We start from the raw sequence: 16274 nt of genomic DNA on the forward strand, positions 1-16274 counted from the left end.
TATATTTAGGTCCACGATCTGCTTTGAAGTAATTTTTGGTACCGTGTGAGGTAGGGAATGAAATTATCATTTTACAGATAAGGAAACTGTGACCTGTCCACAGCTTTATAGTTAGTCAATGATGTAGTCCAGATGGAGACCCTCGGACTCCAGAGCCAGCTCTCAGCCCCTATTTGCTATCAGAACTATGGAGCCTAGCTCCAGGTCAGTTGCTAATGCTCTTCTCTCTGAGCCTTGGTTGCCTCATCTTTAAAACTGTGGGTTTAGACTGCATTGTCTTTTAGGTTCCTCCAGCTTTAATTTGCTGTCATTTTAAGATGGTGCAATTCCCATGGTCTTCTCTAAGCAGGCCTCTGTCCCAGGAGTATGTATGTGCCAGGCTTTGTGTGTCGACTGAAAACAGCATCCTCAAGGCCTCTTCCAAGTCTCCAGGGAGCAGGCCAGCACCATGGAGCTGTAGGAAACTCTGTTGATATCCTCTATTATATAGAAACAAAAAGTGCGGGTAGGAGAAGCCTCAGGAGTACTGTCCCCTCATCCCAGTGAAAGAACACAAACAGCCTCATTAGTCATCTGTACGGCACCACATCCACATGTGTGGCTGCTTTCTTTGCATGAGAAGTCCCCAAAGTCCCCTTGCTTTTCTCTGGGCTGTGGATGATGGACTAAGCACAACAGATCAGAGTCATGCTTGGGCCTGTCTGGGGACCGGGCATCTGTTGCCCTCCTTGGTTCCCATAGCTACCTGCCAAGTATCCCTGGAGGGAACAGGTCCATGGGTATTGGAGGAGAAATGTTTCTTCTACTGTAAACCTCATTCTGTCCTGTCCTCCTGTCTCACTGCCACGATCACTGTGGCCCTGGACACAGGCCGTTATGTTGGACTTCCTGCATCCCTGTGTGTTCTGCTGGAATTCTGTCATGTTAGCTATTCTGTCAAGTAGGTCATCCTCTGCGGGGCTTAGACCGCTCTGGTTAAACTGAAATCGCTCTTGAAATGGCATGCATTTGTTACAAAGAGATTTTTATCTGATACAGCAGAGCCAGGTTTGGTGCCAGGTCACAGAATTTAAGGTATAAAAGGTCCCCATTTTATGCCCTTATAAAACAAAATTTACCTTTTTATGAGTTGTTCTCTTATGTGTGTCTCACATGGGCCTGAGGACTTGAATTTGCCTGTGTCCTTTGATGGTAAGGCAAGCCCGGTTTGGGCATATGGATAAACAGAAACTCCCTACAGTTTGCTTTTTAACAATATTTACACCTTTCTAGTATGAGTTTTGTTTCTTTGCATGTAAGTTAAATAGATGGGTTGTCTGGAGGAATAGAGTTAAGTAAATGGGCTTGGGGATATGTGGATCATTGGTCTCGTGTGTGGCCATCACCTGGCTGACGTTACTATGATCAGGGAATTTCTGATTTGCAGTGTTCCTTGGGTTAGACTCGAGGCCACTGTGTCCTTCTCACCTTCTTGATGAAGTTCTCATCCGCTTCTCTTTGGGTGTTCTCATTCTTTCCAGCGTTAGATCACACTGGTGTTCGCTGTCTGAGCCTTAGCTCATCCCTCATCAATGGAAAGGAGCCCTGCAGCCCAGTGATCAGGGAACTAGGAGACCGTTCCCTCCCCTTCTGCATAGTAGAAGCTGTCAGCAGGGGAAAGAAAGCAATCATTTGGAAGTTTGTAAGCTTGTACAACTTCTAGTGCTGAAGACTAAAAAGCTGGACTCAACAATTTTCTATGCATGCATTTACAACCCCCTTTTTCATAATGCTCCTGTTCATGAGTGTGTTTCAAAGCCACATGTGTGCCTCTCTACGGTTGTGGTTGTCACTAGTGCTGTTCGCCAAATATTTCCAGCACCCGCCTTCCAGACTCAGGGATTGCATTTCCTGGTCCCTGGTGATTGGGTGGGGCCACAGGACTAGTTGTGGCCATTGAGCTATGAGCAGGATCCGTTTGAGTTTGGCTTTGTTGGGCAGCCTTTGGTCTAGAGATAATTGTTTCCCACCCGAGTCCTTGCCGTATGCCTATGAATTACGAAGTTTTCCAATCTGTTCGGTGGGAACACGAATCATTCCTGGCCTTGTGTAAGCTCCGAGGATTATTTCCTACACTTTTTTTAGGGGAGGGTGGGGTCAGAGATTTCTACCCCCAGCCTCTGGAAGCTCTCCACATGATGTGCTGATCAGTGCTTAGCTGAGGACCCCTGTGCAGCTCTCCAGAGCGTGCTCTCCCTCTGCAATGCTCTCTCCTCTCCAATACCGTCCCGTACATGAAGTCTAGCCATCTTGGCCTGTGGCTCTGGTGCTTTATAACTCAGGAAGACCTCCGAGCTCCCCCTCCTCCTTCTGGAGGTTCTCTCTAGACAATGAACTAGTGCAATTGTGGTGTTCACCTCCTTTGTTTCTCCCTCAGGGATCACCCTGCTGTACTGCCTGACCTCCAAAGCTTTCGAGGTCAGGCAGTATTTTATCTGGTTTTTAAGTTGTTTCAGGGGAGAGGGGAAACGTGAACCCCATTACTTCATCTAGGCCAGGGGTGCAACTGTATGACTTATGAAATCTTTTCTAAGTTTAAAAGACAGTCCTAAAGTTTTTCCACAACCAAGGTAGTATTTTGGCTCTGTCTTTAGTCACTGAAAATGGAGTTCATAAATCAGTTGGTAGAAAAAGGAGGCTTCACAGCCAGTGAACACTCTGACGCAGCAGGTGGTTATACCCACTACCTTTAAAAAAGTTAGTATGAAATGCCAAGTACGTGCAGCAATGAATGTATATTGAACACTGACTATGTTCCGGGCACTGTTCTATGTGGTGAGGGTAGAGCAGTGAACAAAATGAAGACCTGTGCCCACCGAGCTGACATTGTAACAGCGGGAGATAGACCATGTCGCCAATTCCTTTCCAAAAATTGCCACAGCAGCATTTTCAATCTCATCTGCTCTTCCAAAAGTCTTGACACTTCTTCCATCAAAATATGGATTCGAATTCCCCTTCCCTTTAATGTGGGCAAGATTTTGTAACTGCCTCAACCCACAGCATGCAGCAGGAATGATGCTGCAGGACTCCCAACAGTGGGTCACATGAAATTAGAGGACTCTGCCTAGGTCTCTCTCCGGCTGCTTGACCTTGGAAACCAGCAACCACGCTGTGAGCAGGCCCAAACTCTAGGAAGAGGGTAATGCAGTGTTATGGCTGACAGGTGCAGCTAAGGTCTCTGCCTACAGCCATTTGTCAACCACCAGACACTTGGGTGAATGAGTCTTCAGATAAATATAGCCCCCCAGATTTCAAGTCTTCCACCCACGCTGTCCTTGACCCACACAATCTGTATGCAAAATAAATGGCTGTTTTCCACCCCTAAGTTTTACACAGCCATAACTGGAAAAGCCACAAATGGTGATAGGAAGAAAATGAGAAGGGGTAGCGATGTGGTTTGGGCAGGGGTTGGCAAACTACAGTCCATGTGCCACATCTGGCCCACTGTTTTAATCAAGTTTTATCGGAACACTTAGTAATTGTGTCATCACAGACCTTTCTTTTATGTATTGTCTTGAGTTGCTTTTGTGCTGCAATGGCAGTTGAGTAGTTCCAAGAGACTTTTTCCTTTACAAAACATTTTTACCTGAAATGTTTCTTAATTTGAAGTAAACATAGAAAATGTTAAGACTTGACAAGGCTGGCTGCTGGGTACATGGGTGTTATATTATCCCTACTTTTCCGTGTGATAGAATGGACTATGATGAGGGGGAGAGAGGGCAAGGGCATGACTCTTACCAGGCTCTGGCCACTACTCACTTGTCCTCCATCCAGCATCCTGGCCTCTTGTTGTGTCACCCCATCACCCAGCACCCAAGTATGATGGTGGGTGGTGGGGTGACACAGTGTTCAGCGCATTTCCTATGATCTCAGCTGGTCCATCTGTTGCATAAAAGCACAGATGGACTAAGTTGAAAACACAAGCTGTAAGACTGGGCAAGTCATTTAACCTCTAATAGCCTAAGACTGGAGATAACAGCACTGGTAGTTCCTAAGTGTCCTATGGATTAAAGGGGCTAATGTACATTATGTACTTACCAGGGAACCTGTAATATGGTTACGTGCTTGAATTGGTAGTTTTTTATAATGAAGTACTAGGCAGCTGGCAAAAAGAATAAAATAGAGCTCTATGAGTTGACATGGAGTGATTTCCAGTGGGGGAAAATATAGTATATTACCGTTAGTGGAAGAAAAATGGAAATGTCACACACAGAGACACACACTTTTGCAAAAGAAAACATAAGGATAAATCAGAAACAAATGTATCCAGAGGTTAAGGGGAAATGGGAGGATAGGAAGTGACAACTAGCTCTCTGTGTACTCTTTTTGTTTTGACCTTACAAAGAACTAAGAAGCCTTGGACTCAGCAGGTTCATTTCCAAGTAATCAAGGTTAACATCACTTGTGCGCTGAGGACCTAACACCACTCACGTAGCATTCCTGCCCAGTGATAACCTCAATCGAATTATGACGACTGTCAAACCCAAGTGGAGGGACATTTGAAAAACCTGGCTTGTATTATTTAAAAACGTCAATTTCACAAAAAAGCAAAGGCTGAGAAACTTTAGAATTGGAGGAAATGCTACAAAGGGCAGTATTGGGACAATTTGGTAAAATTTGAATTGTATAATAGTAATGTATCAACGTTCCTGAATTTGATCATTGTACTGTGGTTACGTAAAAGAATATCCTTTTTCTAGGAGACACTGTGTGTCCTTGTAGGCACAGAAAGATCGGAGCAAATGAGGAGAAATGTTCATGGTGAATGGCTGTGTGGGAGTTCGCTCTACTGAACTTTTCTGAATGACTGAAATGTTTTCAACTTAAAAAAGAGAAAATGGTAGCTCACAGTTTTATTACAACAAACCTACTATATACTATTTTCTCAAAAAAAGATCAATTTAAATGCTTGATCTTGGTGCTCACCCTGTTAGCCTTCAAATTACCTAAGACGCAAAACTTTGGCTTATTTAATGAAAACGCACAGAAGCTTGCAACCACATTTATTAGAAAAATATTACTTGGAAGTTCCCTTCTTTCAAGGTCAAAGATTTGCTCTCGGGCTCTGTTTTATCTGTTTCCATCAAATTCCCCTCAACATGGCAGGACGCGCGGCTCTGGCGGCGCTCACAGGTTGAGGCATGACCGAGACCCTCCGCAAACCCAACCCAACACTCCACAGGAGGCATGAGGAAGCAGGCAGGAGCCGGGCCTGTCCTTTCCCTCCACAGCTTTCTGGAGCTGGCACAGCTGGGGAAAGGACACGCCAGAACCCCTTGGCAGCCGCAGCAGCATCTGGTTTGCCTGTGGAACTTGCATTTCACCTTTTCTTCACAAATTTCTTTCTGGAAGCATTGGGATTTAACCGTCTCCTTCCGGCTCCCAAGGTGTTGTCTCGGACCTGCAGCATCGCTGAGCGGCTGGAGATGTCATTCTCTGCAAAGGGAGATGCCCCAGCCACGTAGTCAGGGGCGAACACATCAGTTTTCTGCCTGGCTTTGTGGGAGAGTCGCAGCTGAGGGAAGCGCTGGTCCTCGGTCAGATGGGGGTTGACGGCGTATTTGCCCCCTTTGGGAGTGGGAAGTGAGTACTGCAAATAAGACCAAGAAAGGCCATTAGGAGGATGGGGATCCACATTCAAACATGTCAGATCCTGCTAAATCAAGCTCGTCTGACAGCTCTGGGTGCAGGCAGATGATATCAATGGAGTGTATCATTCATAGCCTACTACGCGCTAAGCACATACCGTGTATCTTCCCCTTTGATCCTCACCTCAACTCCAGGTGAAAAATGCAACACAGCATTTGGACTACATACCCTCAGCTAAAGACAGAAAAAAATTATATAGCAACATAGAACTCTAGTAAGCAGGTACCATTCTCACAATGGTATGTATATTAGCAATTCTGAAGCAGTAACATATTCTAGGATGGAGCAAATAACTATGGAAAATAGTATTAATAAGGGTGTTATAAATATGAGAGGGCTAGAATGAACTCTGTTGAAATTAAGGTTATACATTCAATTTTTTAACACAGATATAAATATAAAACATTCATGTGTGTGTTTATGTACACACACATGTATTTCCCATCTGTGTCCACTGTGGGCAGAGAATCAGTGATACCCTAGGACAATGAGCATACCCAGTGCCCATGTCTTTGCTTCTAAAAACCATTCTCCATAAAGACCCAGAGCTGCTCAGAGAAACAGCTGATTCCAGGACAGGGGTACTATAAGAAGAGTTGGAATATCTTGCTGTGCACAAAGTAAGAGAAGTGTTCAAAGAATAATGGGAACATGTCAAAAGGACACAGGCCGGCTTGAAGGGCCTCCATGAGAATCTACCGTGGTTCCCCCCAAGTAAGACCTAGCTGGACTATCAGCTTTAATGTGTCCTTTGGAGCAAAAATTAATATAAGACCCGGTCTTATATAATACACACTCACGCACACCCCAGTTCCCCCTTATCGGCTGGGACAGTGCAGATAGTAGCGATCCCTGTATACCCTATGCTTTTTCCTATACATACACACCTGTGATCAAGTTTAATTTACAAATTAGGCACTGTAAGAGATGAACAACAACTAATAATAAAATAGAACAATTATAACAATAGACTGTAACAAGTTACGTGAATGTGGCCTCTCCCTTCCAAAATACCTTATTGTATTGTGCTCACCCGTCTTCTCGTGATAATGTGGGATGACACAATGCCTCCATGATGAGGACTGAGGTGCAGGAGGCGGGCTGTGAGGGAGCATTAGGTGGCTCTAAGGGTGACCTGAACATGGCACTGTGATATTGTGACAGTCTGATAACTGAGCTGGCTACTAAGTGACTCATGGGCGAGGAGCATATATAGCCATGAGATTTCATCACGTTCCTCTGAATGGTGCACAATCTATGGATTGTTTATTTCTGGAATTTTCCATGTAATATTTTCAGACTACAGTGGACTGAGGGTAACTGAAACTGCAGTAAGCAAAACCACAGACGAGGAGGGGCTGCTGTATATAAAATGATAAAGCAAATGCAGTACAAGAAGGACAGGGAAATCTAAGGGAAAGGTAGATAAGAACTACTTGTACTATTTTTGCAACTTTTCCATAAATCTAAAATTATTTCAAAATGGAGAATTAAAAAAGATTCTTCTCATTCATGTGTGGCAGTGTCCACGGCTGGAGGATCAGTGCCAGGATGGCTGCATCTCATAGTCACCTGTCTCTCTGTCCTTCTCTCCTGAGTCCCAAAAACAAACACAGGGCTGCTATGTCTCCAGCCCAGGCCTCTCTTTTGTGCTGTGCATTTACACAGCTCTTTCCCTCTGGTTCGCGAGGCTTCTGGAAATCCTGCCCATCCTCAAATTCTTGCACATTTGCTGGCTCAAGACAAATGTAACCTCCACCCTATTGTAAATGACTTCCCTCTTTGTGACTCCACGTGAATTTGGCCCTTATTATATTCTGCCTAGAACTACTGGTTCCTTCTCAGTAGACTGCAAACTCCTCAAAAACCTCACGTTGAGGCTCTGTTGTTCCCTTTCCGCCCATCTACCTTGGAACCTAGATTACGGGCTTTCCCAGTAACTATCTTGAAGTTTTTTTGTCCTCTGTTCGTTTTGATGGCGGTGCTAAGAGGTCTCGCTCTCCCAACCTTAGGCCCTGCTGTTAGGGGCGTGGGAGACGCCACTCACCCGGAGACCCCGAGCATTCAGCACCTTCGGGTTGCGGGAAAAGTGCATGTGCAGGGTTCCGTCGTCGCTGACAGTCACTGACACTTTCTTCAAGGTCTTGTTGCCACAATGTGAACAAAAGACTCGGCTCATGTCAGATGTTGTCCTGGAGACAAACAAGGAGATGCTGTCCTGGAGCCTGAGGCGGCAAGACCTGTCCCTGGGGCACTAGGTGAGTCACAGCACTGAGAGTGTGGGGAGGGGATGACAAGACATGGGAAAGGCTGAACTACACTGTACATATAGACCCCAAGGCCACCCAGCCTCATGAGGACAACGTAAGCAAACTGCTGATGGGAAAGGGAAAACGACAAGTAGCAAGTATGTAATTATGAAAACTGAGATTGTTGTTACATTAATAACAATCTCTTGCTGACGTTCCTCAGGCATTATTCTACAAGTTCCACATCAAAACAATCCTATGAGGTCGGTACTATCTCCATCTTACAGATGGGGAAGCTGAGGCAAGGTAAGGTAGCTGGCTCAAGACAATACAGCTAGTAAGTGGCAGATACTAACGACTCAGGGAGACTTGCTCCAGAACCAATTCTCTTAGCATCCGTCCTTTCTCAAGGGGCACGTCATTACAGTTCTAAGTACCTTGTCTCCATATGTGAGCTTGGGCTTGAAGCCAGGAGGTGGTTCTGGAGGCGTCAAGAATTTATTAACAAAGTATATAGGAGACAGTGTAAAAGCTGCTATGGTGGAACGGGTGTGGGTACCGAGAGCAGACCCTCTCTGTCAACTCAAGCCCCGATGGTAGATACCCCACTTGTGTATTATTTCAAAGCAAATCCCAGGCACGATTCCATCCATAAACATTTTAGTACTTACTGTGAAATAAGGAGGGCTCTTTGCTCCAGAACCCACACCCCAAATCCTGTGCCACTAAGAAAAAGACTAAGAAATGCTTTCCTCAGTTTGTCAGGTGGGCAGTCACTGGCCCCCATCCCGGGGGTTTGTGCCCGTGGGATAAGGTATACTTATGAATGAGGTACACAAGGGAAGGCTGTCTTCCAGAAGGTTACAGAAGGGACAGGAAGGGAGGAGAGTGCTCAGCAGGGGACACGGGGTGTAGAAGACTGTCAGCCACGTACTTGAAACAGCCGTGGCAGCGCAAGATGTAGCTCCTGGCCTCGCGTATCAGCATGCCGTTCACCGCCAGCACGTGCAGCCCCATCTGAAGCAGGACATTCTGCAACCAACAAGTTCAAGGAGAACTGAACTCAGAGCGAAACTCCACTTCCTTTTAACATCTGTACAGTTAGTGCAAGGAGCTTCACAAACCCTCGTTGGGCTCGTAAAGGGCTTCTGCGAAGGAAAAGTAAGCTTAGATGCCTCTTGTCTCAAGTGTTGGGGGGTGTGCTCATCCTTTTGCCAAGGCCCCTCATCATCTCTCTTATCAGAAATACTTATGTTAGAGCAAATACCCTCATTTCTGGGCTGGAAACCTTCCTTTCTCCAATTACTTAACGAAGCACAGAACATTATACACACTGAAAGAAAAGCAGCAACACATCATGAACAGTAAACACTACAAATTTAATATACATTAAGTTGGTGCAAAAGTAATTGCGTTTTTTGCAATTATTTTTAATTTTTTTTTTTAATGTTCATTCCTTTTATTTTTTTTATTTTTATTTTTTAAGGAGGGCGCAGCTCAGTGGCCCATGCAGGGATCGAACCGGCAACCTTGGTGTTATCAGCACCACGCTCTAACCCACTGAGGTAACTGGCCATCCCCATCTTTTAACCTTTTAAACCACAATTACTTTTGCACCAACCTAATACATTTTGTCACTACATTATGGTTCTCTAGCCTCCAAGCAAACTTAAAATTACCAAAGAGCACAGGTAAAGTTTCTAGAACCATTCAACAATAGCTCTGTACATACCCCCAAATCTCCAAGGGACCACTGCCCAGGGCAGGTATGACACAAAGCTCAGGGCCAGCCGATGGCCCATTCCACCCACCTGCATGGCAAAGTCTGTAGTCACACAGCCGACCCGCACGTCTTTTGGGATGGTGCACTGTTCCAGCTCCCGCTGGATCTGCTTGATGTTGCTGGGGGTAATCCACCCCTCATCATCATCATCACTGTCTTCATCTTTCCTTTCTTCAAATCCATCCTCTTCCTGTTCTTCTTCCTCCTCACCTTCGTCAATCTGAAACATAATAGACTTCACACACTCCCAGCCCACAGGAGCAGCAGGGAGAAGCTAGTGTTGTCATCAGGAAGAGGTCATAAATCAGGGCCTTACCAGCAGCTCCTGCAGGTCACGATCGATATTGGGCAAAGGGTTTCTCCAGAACATAAAAGAACTGAATTCTAGGTCCTCAGGCTCATCGGCTGGGGGTCCATGTTCTACTGTTTCTTGTGGGGGTTTAGGCTGAGGTTAAAGGAACAATAATTTTAAAGCGTGAGAATTGAGAGGGTTATAGACGAAATAATACAATGATATACAAGTCAGATCAGACAGGGCTAGACAAACTATGGTAATAGTCTGTAAATTTGGATCACTGTAAACAGTCAATTTGTGGAGATAGGACTTGTAGCAGAAAGGGCATGAAGAGCATGACTTGTCTAAGGAATTACCTTTGAAGGCAGATGGAAACCAGAAATGTGTAGAGGAGTCTCTGGGTGTTGAATCGATGAGCTCACTTTAACCTTTAAAAATAAAAAAGAGACAGCTCTAATAAAAGAAATATAGTTTGAAAAGTCAACAAGGAAGAGTAATTTAAAAAACAGGAAACAAAATATCCCCCCCCCCCAGTTATTGAAGTAAAAGATATTCAATGTTTTCAAAAAGATGGAAAATATATTTTTAAAAAGATGGAAAATATATATGAATACAGTGCTGCTTAATAACAGGGATACATTCTGAGAAATGTGTCGTTAGGCGATTTCACTGTGGTGTGAACATCACAAGCTGCACTTACACAAACCTCGGTGGTCTAGCCTACTACACACCGGGGCTCTGCGGTATTCACCGTCGGACATGTTGTTGACCCAAATGTCATTATCTGGCGCACGACTGTATGTAAAGAATTATTCAGTGATTCCACTGCCAAATAACCACTTTGGGACATTTCTTTTTTTGTCCTTATACATAAAACTGTAATGAAAACCATTATTGATAAAACTTGGAAGTATCTTTGGTTACATCCTTAGGATCAATGCCTAAGAATGGAATTGCTGGGTGAAAAGACTTCTGATATAGAAATTTGAAAGCTTCTGATACAAAGTCTCTAACTCCTGCCCAAAAGGCTGCAGGAAAAGACAATTTCTAAGAACCAGGAATTGATGGATGCCAAACGGAAACCCAGCTACCAGCTACAGAGTCAGTTTACATACAACCACTCCATTTACCCCAACTCCCAACACATCCCAGTGACATGTAGAAGTATGTATTTTAGGCATCATTTTTAGACTTTTTGGATTGGAGGACTCTAAACCTAGTGAAAATAAGTTGAGGGTATTTCCAACAAGTACAGGAAGGTGACATGGTTTGATGACTTCAAGCAGAGAAGAACCACGCAATTCTTTGTCAACACTATTTGATATTAATTATTATAAGGTTAATTATTTGGATTCCAAAATCCTCTGGCCTGGAAACAGCCAAAGGGTCTCAGGCACAAATCCATTCGTCTCTTCAACCTAGCCAAGGTAGGCAAGTCCTTAAAAGCACAACAGGAACTCAGAATTCTGAAGGGAGCATGGGCTTAAAAAAAGGCAAGCACTTAGTGTTCCTTCTTTCTTGCTTCTGGAAATAATTATTTCTATTTAAAAAAAAAATTAAAAAAATATATATGTATATATGAATATATTTGTTTTCTACTGTTTCTGCATTTTCTAATTTAACCAACCTTCACATCCTAAGAACCTACAGATCAAAAGACTGACACACATTTGCTAATTGCAACGTATGACCTTTATTTGGATTCTAATCCAAACAAACAATTTTTAAAAATTTATAAAGTAATTGGGAAACATGAACATTGATTATCTGACATTAGAGAATTATGTTAATATTGTGTAAGTATAATAATGGTTTGTGGGGTTTTTTTTAAAGAGACACACCAAGAAATATCAGTGAAATATGATGTCTAAGTTCAAAATACTCAGGGCTGTGGGTCCGTTTTCGATGAAAACTGACAGATCATGAATTGATAAATGGAGGCAGAATGAAGAGGACATTGGGTCCATTATACCACTCCCTCTACTTTTGTATATCTGATAGTCCCCATAAAAAAAAGTTAAAACAAAACAAATAAACCCAACAATCCTCCTGATTTACCTTTTCTGGTTCTTGTTTTAGGTGAGACACTCCAACAAACTCTGCTTCCAACTGGTAGGTAAGTGCCAGTACTTGGATATCCGTGGCAGAGAGGCTGGGATAGTCTCCAGTTTTCTTTGAAAACTCAGTTACTGTAAACAAAAGATGCTCAACTTCATTTAGCGGCAAAGAGCCATATGACCTTAGATAACTATAATGAAAGTATGAAAACAACTTAGGATCAATATCCCAAGAAAAACCTCAACACTATCATCTATTTCCTGATCTTTTTCTAATCATAGTTGAGATATTTGTATTCTCTATCACCAAGATTCATGCCAGTTAGGTTTACTGTGACATCCTTATCGAGTGCAGGTGAAGGAACAGAACAAAGTTAATAGAAAGTCACTCAAAGTTAGCATAATATTTGCAAATAGTAAGTTACTTATCAAAGCTTTGGTATTATGCCAGAATAGAAGGTTTCATCTCTCCCAGTTCTAAAAGTCTTTGATTCTAACAATCCAGATTAATAGAATGGACAACCAGATTCCAAAATGGGAAGGAAAGTTAATCCAACCAGTAACTGCTGTAGTCTGTGATGAAACAAATTATTGGTTGCTTTGTAACAAATATTGGACAGCTTTTGATATTAAAAAAAAAAACAAAAAAAAACCACCCCCATATTTAACTGCTAGTAAATGCCAGCTGTTACTATTATTATTCTCCTGAGACACCAACAATAAACATGTACAATAAAACTTTCTATCACATTAACAGAAAGATGTCTCATGCTATAATGCCACATGGAACAGCAACTATACTGCTCACATTTCCTAAATAGCACGTGTTAATTAACAGCAGCGATTTTACTGGGTACCAGGCACTGTGCTGTACGCTTTTCCTTTCATCCTTTAACCAACTCCTATGACTTAGTTCTAAGTAATTCCTCAGATTAAGTAATTTGTCAAAGATCACACAGCTAGTAAGTTGGTGGAGAAAGCTACAGAAGTCACAAACAAATAGTGTAGCTAACAACACGTCCACTATCAGCCTCTAAACCCTCGAAATATTTCCAGTCACCTAGGACCTTTCCTGGGCATCATCGCCTTGATCCGTAACAAGAGAACAATGTTGACTCGTAAACAAAGTGGTAATTGTTTAGTTTTCTTTCAGGACTAATGTAAAGCCTGTGGACCAAAAAAAGAAGTTCTATGGAAAGTAACCTCACAAGGTGATCTGATCATAAATTCCTAACTGGGCAGGTTATGCTGGGTAGTCACACCCCAGTCATATAACTTCTTTAGAAAAAGGCTTACCTTAAGCAAGTTCTGTCCATTGTTTCTATGCATCTAGGTTAACACACCTTTGAAATAAGCCCTAACCATCTATGTAATCTTCCTTACATTCCCCTAATTTCAAATGCATAAAAGAAGCTGCCAAAACTGTTTTTCTCCAGAGCATTTAAGATCTTGCTCCCCAGCATATGTCGTCAGTTCAGCTCAAATAAACTCTTATAAACCAAAAAGCCATCCCCTTTTCTGACTTGAGATTGGCCTCCATATTCAAAACAATTGTCACTTTGATCTACGAAAAAGAAATGGATGAGAGTGACAGAGCTGGGTTCTATTTTTAATCCAAACAAATTTACTGAATGCTTGCAAAGTGCTAGACAGTGTACTGAGTGACAAAATCCTCATTTAATGATCCCAGCAACCTCCCATTTTACAGATGAGGTAACTGAGGCCCAGAGTCTATATACCCAAGGGTGTATATATGGCAAGGCCCCACTGTCTCCTGACCCAGGAAGCTTCTCTCCCATCACGATCTCCTAGAATGTGCAGTTTCTAAATCAACTCCTAATAAAGTAGCCAGACCCCAACTCCCACCCGAGCCGGTCCCATTTGCACCCTGGGATCCAGCTTCACCATCAGCACCGAGGCAGAGGCACTCACCCAGTCGCACGTATTCCGGGAAGGGCTCCTTGAAACGCAGCTCGTAGGGCAGCACGGCGAGTCGCCTGCGCGTGGCCTTGTCCCGAATCTCGCTGACCACATCCCGGATGGTGTAGATGTTCTTGCCAATGTCCTGCAGAGAGACCGGCCCATCTCACACCCGCCTGACCTCCCGCGCTCCAGCCCACACCCTGCTCCTCTCCACCGGAGCTCCCAGTACCTGCAGAGCCGCGTCCCGCAGGAAAGCCCCCGCATCAGCCACAACATGCTCCACCGGCGCCATGTTGGCCGAACCAGCCCAAACACGCATGTGCACGGAGGTGGCGCTCACCACTACTTCCCATTCAGGGCCTCCAGGAGCCGGGAAGAGCAGCTGCGATTTAGCAGCGCCTCCTGGCGGCCGCACCCGCATCCCCCGGCTCAGGACTACCCGCGCACATGCGCGACGACGCCGGCAGCCCAACCATGGGATGCGGGCACGGTAAAACCTTGGGGGACATCTAAGGAAATACGCTTCAGCATTCACTCCTTAGCGCCTTTTCCACTTTTAAGGGTGAAAGTTGTATATATTCTCACTGTTAAATCAGTCAAAACACATAACCTAATTTAATGATCAAGGGATAGCTACAAGACAACTAGGCCCAGCTTAAGAGGTTGTGACTGAGATTAACACCCAGACAAACCAACTCGGAGCCTCTTTTTTATGCATTATGCGATACCGACTGCTGCTTACGTACCCCCACTTCATTTCGAGTAACTTGAGGCCAAGTTACCTTAATATCCTTATTTACCTTAGTATCCTCGTTCCACTTCCCTGAGCAAGACACATAACTTGCTAACAAATAATTCCTTGCTGAATCAAACTGAAGGGGGGTATTAGATGATTTCTGAATTCCCTTTCCAATCTGAGATTCCATCATTAGGAGAACTGGCCTATTATAAATACATGCTGGTGAATTTCAGCTGAATGTTGACTTGAGTTTTCAGTAATCAGTCTTCAGAGATGTTGAGTTATTCCAAACCTCTGTGAAGTCTTCACTCCAGCCTTAACCCTCGTTTCTAATTTACGCATCCTACTTTCAGAAATCCCTGAGGATCGCTTCAGTAGTTGCCCAAACCCCTTTTCCTTCCCTAGACATCTGTCTGAACTGTTCTTACTTAGTCTCCTTAACCTCCAGCGCCACTGGTTCCTGCCCTACCTGCCCTGCCTAAAATAGCCTGATAGCAGGCTTTCTCATTTTCAAGTTCATCATGTCAATTTTCTGGTATTTTTTTCTTGCCTTCTCAGTTTCTCTGTAGAATTTGACATTGCAGACCATCTCCTCTTTCTGGACTGTCTCTCCTTGCCTGACTTGGATGATACTACAAGATTCTGGTCCCTTGCCTCCCTGATGGCTTCTCATCCTTCTTTACTGGACTCCCTTCTTCTGCCTTGCAAACCGGACCCCCTCCACAGAACTGTCTGGCCCCTTTGTCTCTCTAAACTCTCTCCTTCAGCAATACTATCTATATCAAGTCTTCACCTATCACATTATAGGAATGCCTCCCAAATCTTTAGGTCTAATCCCTGTTTATTCCCCAGCCTAGCCTCCTGGGCAGGTGCATCTGAAAACTTTTGGCATCTTCACTTAGGAGGAAGGTTATGACTGAAGTAATTATCTCTCCCGCCCCAGCTTAAACTTTGTTCAAACCGTAAGGTTTCTATTTTTATTAAAGGCATTACCAACAAAGACATCCAAGGTAAGTATCTGAGTCATCTTCATTTCCACCCTCACTCTCAACCTGGGTTTCTCTTGCTAAACCTTATTGATGTCACTTCTGAAATGTATGAGACGCCCGGGTCCCCTCTACATTCATTACTCTAATCAAGCTTTTTATCTCATGCCTAATAAATATAACACACTCAATGCTAGTATTCCTGTCTCTAATTTCTTCTTCAATTGATTGCTCCTGTAGCCTAAAAAGCAAGGGAGGAACTAGTATCTGTAATAAAGAGGTTCATTGAACTTGGCAGTGATAATTGAGTAAACCCCACAAGGAAGAAGAATGATTTAGATCAGTGGTTCTCAGACTTGACTGTCAGAATCACCTGGGGAACCTGCAAACACAGCTTGATGGGTCTCACTCTCAGTTCCTGATTCAGTAGTTCTGGGCAGGGCCTGAGAGTTTGTATTTCTAATAATTTCCAGGTGATACGGATGCTGCTCCCTTGGAGGACACGTTTGAGAACCACTGATTAGGGAAAAAGGAAAAGAATGATCAGGCTTTGA

At 43.8% G+C, this 16274-nt stretch overlaps 1 protein-coding gene across 1 annotated transcript; it reads right to left on the minus strand.

Moving 5' to 3' along the window:
• Nucleotides 1–5027: 5027 nt before the first annotated feature.
• NOB1 (NIN1 (RPN12) binding protein 1 homolog) lies at nt 5028–14304 on the minus strand. The gene is made up of 9 exons (XM_081031048.1): nt 14225–14304; nt 14005–14137; nt 12074–12204; nt 10372–10443; nt 10037–10165; nt 9749–9940; nt 8872–8969; nt 7736–7880; nt 5028–5629 (listed from the first exon to the last, which is right to left on the minus strand). Exons 1-9 carry the CDS (start codon nt 14285–14287, stop codon nt 5360–5362), a joined length of 1233 nt encoding a protein of 410 aa, XP_080887174.1. The 5' UTR covers nt 14288–14304; the 3' UTR covers nt 5028–5359.
• Between the last annotated feature and the right edge of the window lie 1970 nt (nt 14305–16274).

Source organism: Rhinolophus hipposideros (assembly GCF_964194185.1).
Source record: "Rhinolophus hipposideros genome assembly, chromosome: 21".
NCBI classification, from domain to species: Eukaryota; Metazoa; Chordata; class Mammalia; order Chiroptera; family Rhinolophidae; genus Rhinolophus; species Rhinolophus hipposideros.

Excerpts from the sequence above, each read along its gene's own strand:
- NOB1 (XM_081031048.1), bottom strand. The coding sequence starts at position 14,287 with ATGGCGCCGGTGGAGCATGTTGTGGCTGATGCGGGGGCTTTCCTGCGG. Across the intron at positions 12,205-14,004 it reads CCCGGAATACGTGCGACTGG|TAACTGAGTTTTCAAAGAAA; the intron begins GTGAGTGCCTCT and ends TTTTGTTTACAG. Across the intron at positions 10,444-12,073 it reads TAAAACAAGAACCAGAAAAG|GTTAAAGTGAGCTCATCGAT; the intron begins GTAAATCAGGAG and ends TTATTTTTAAAG.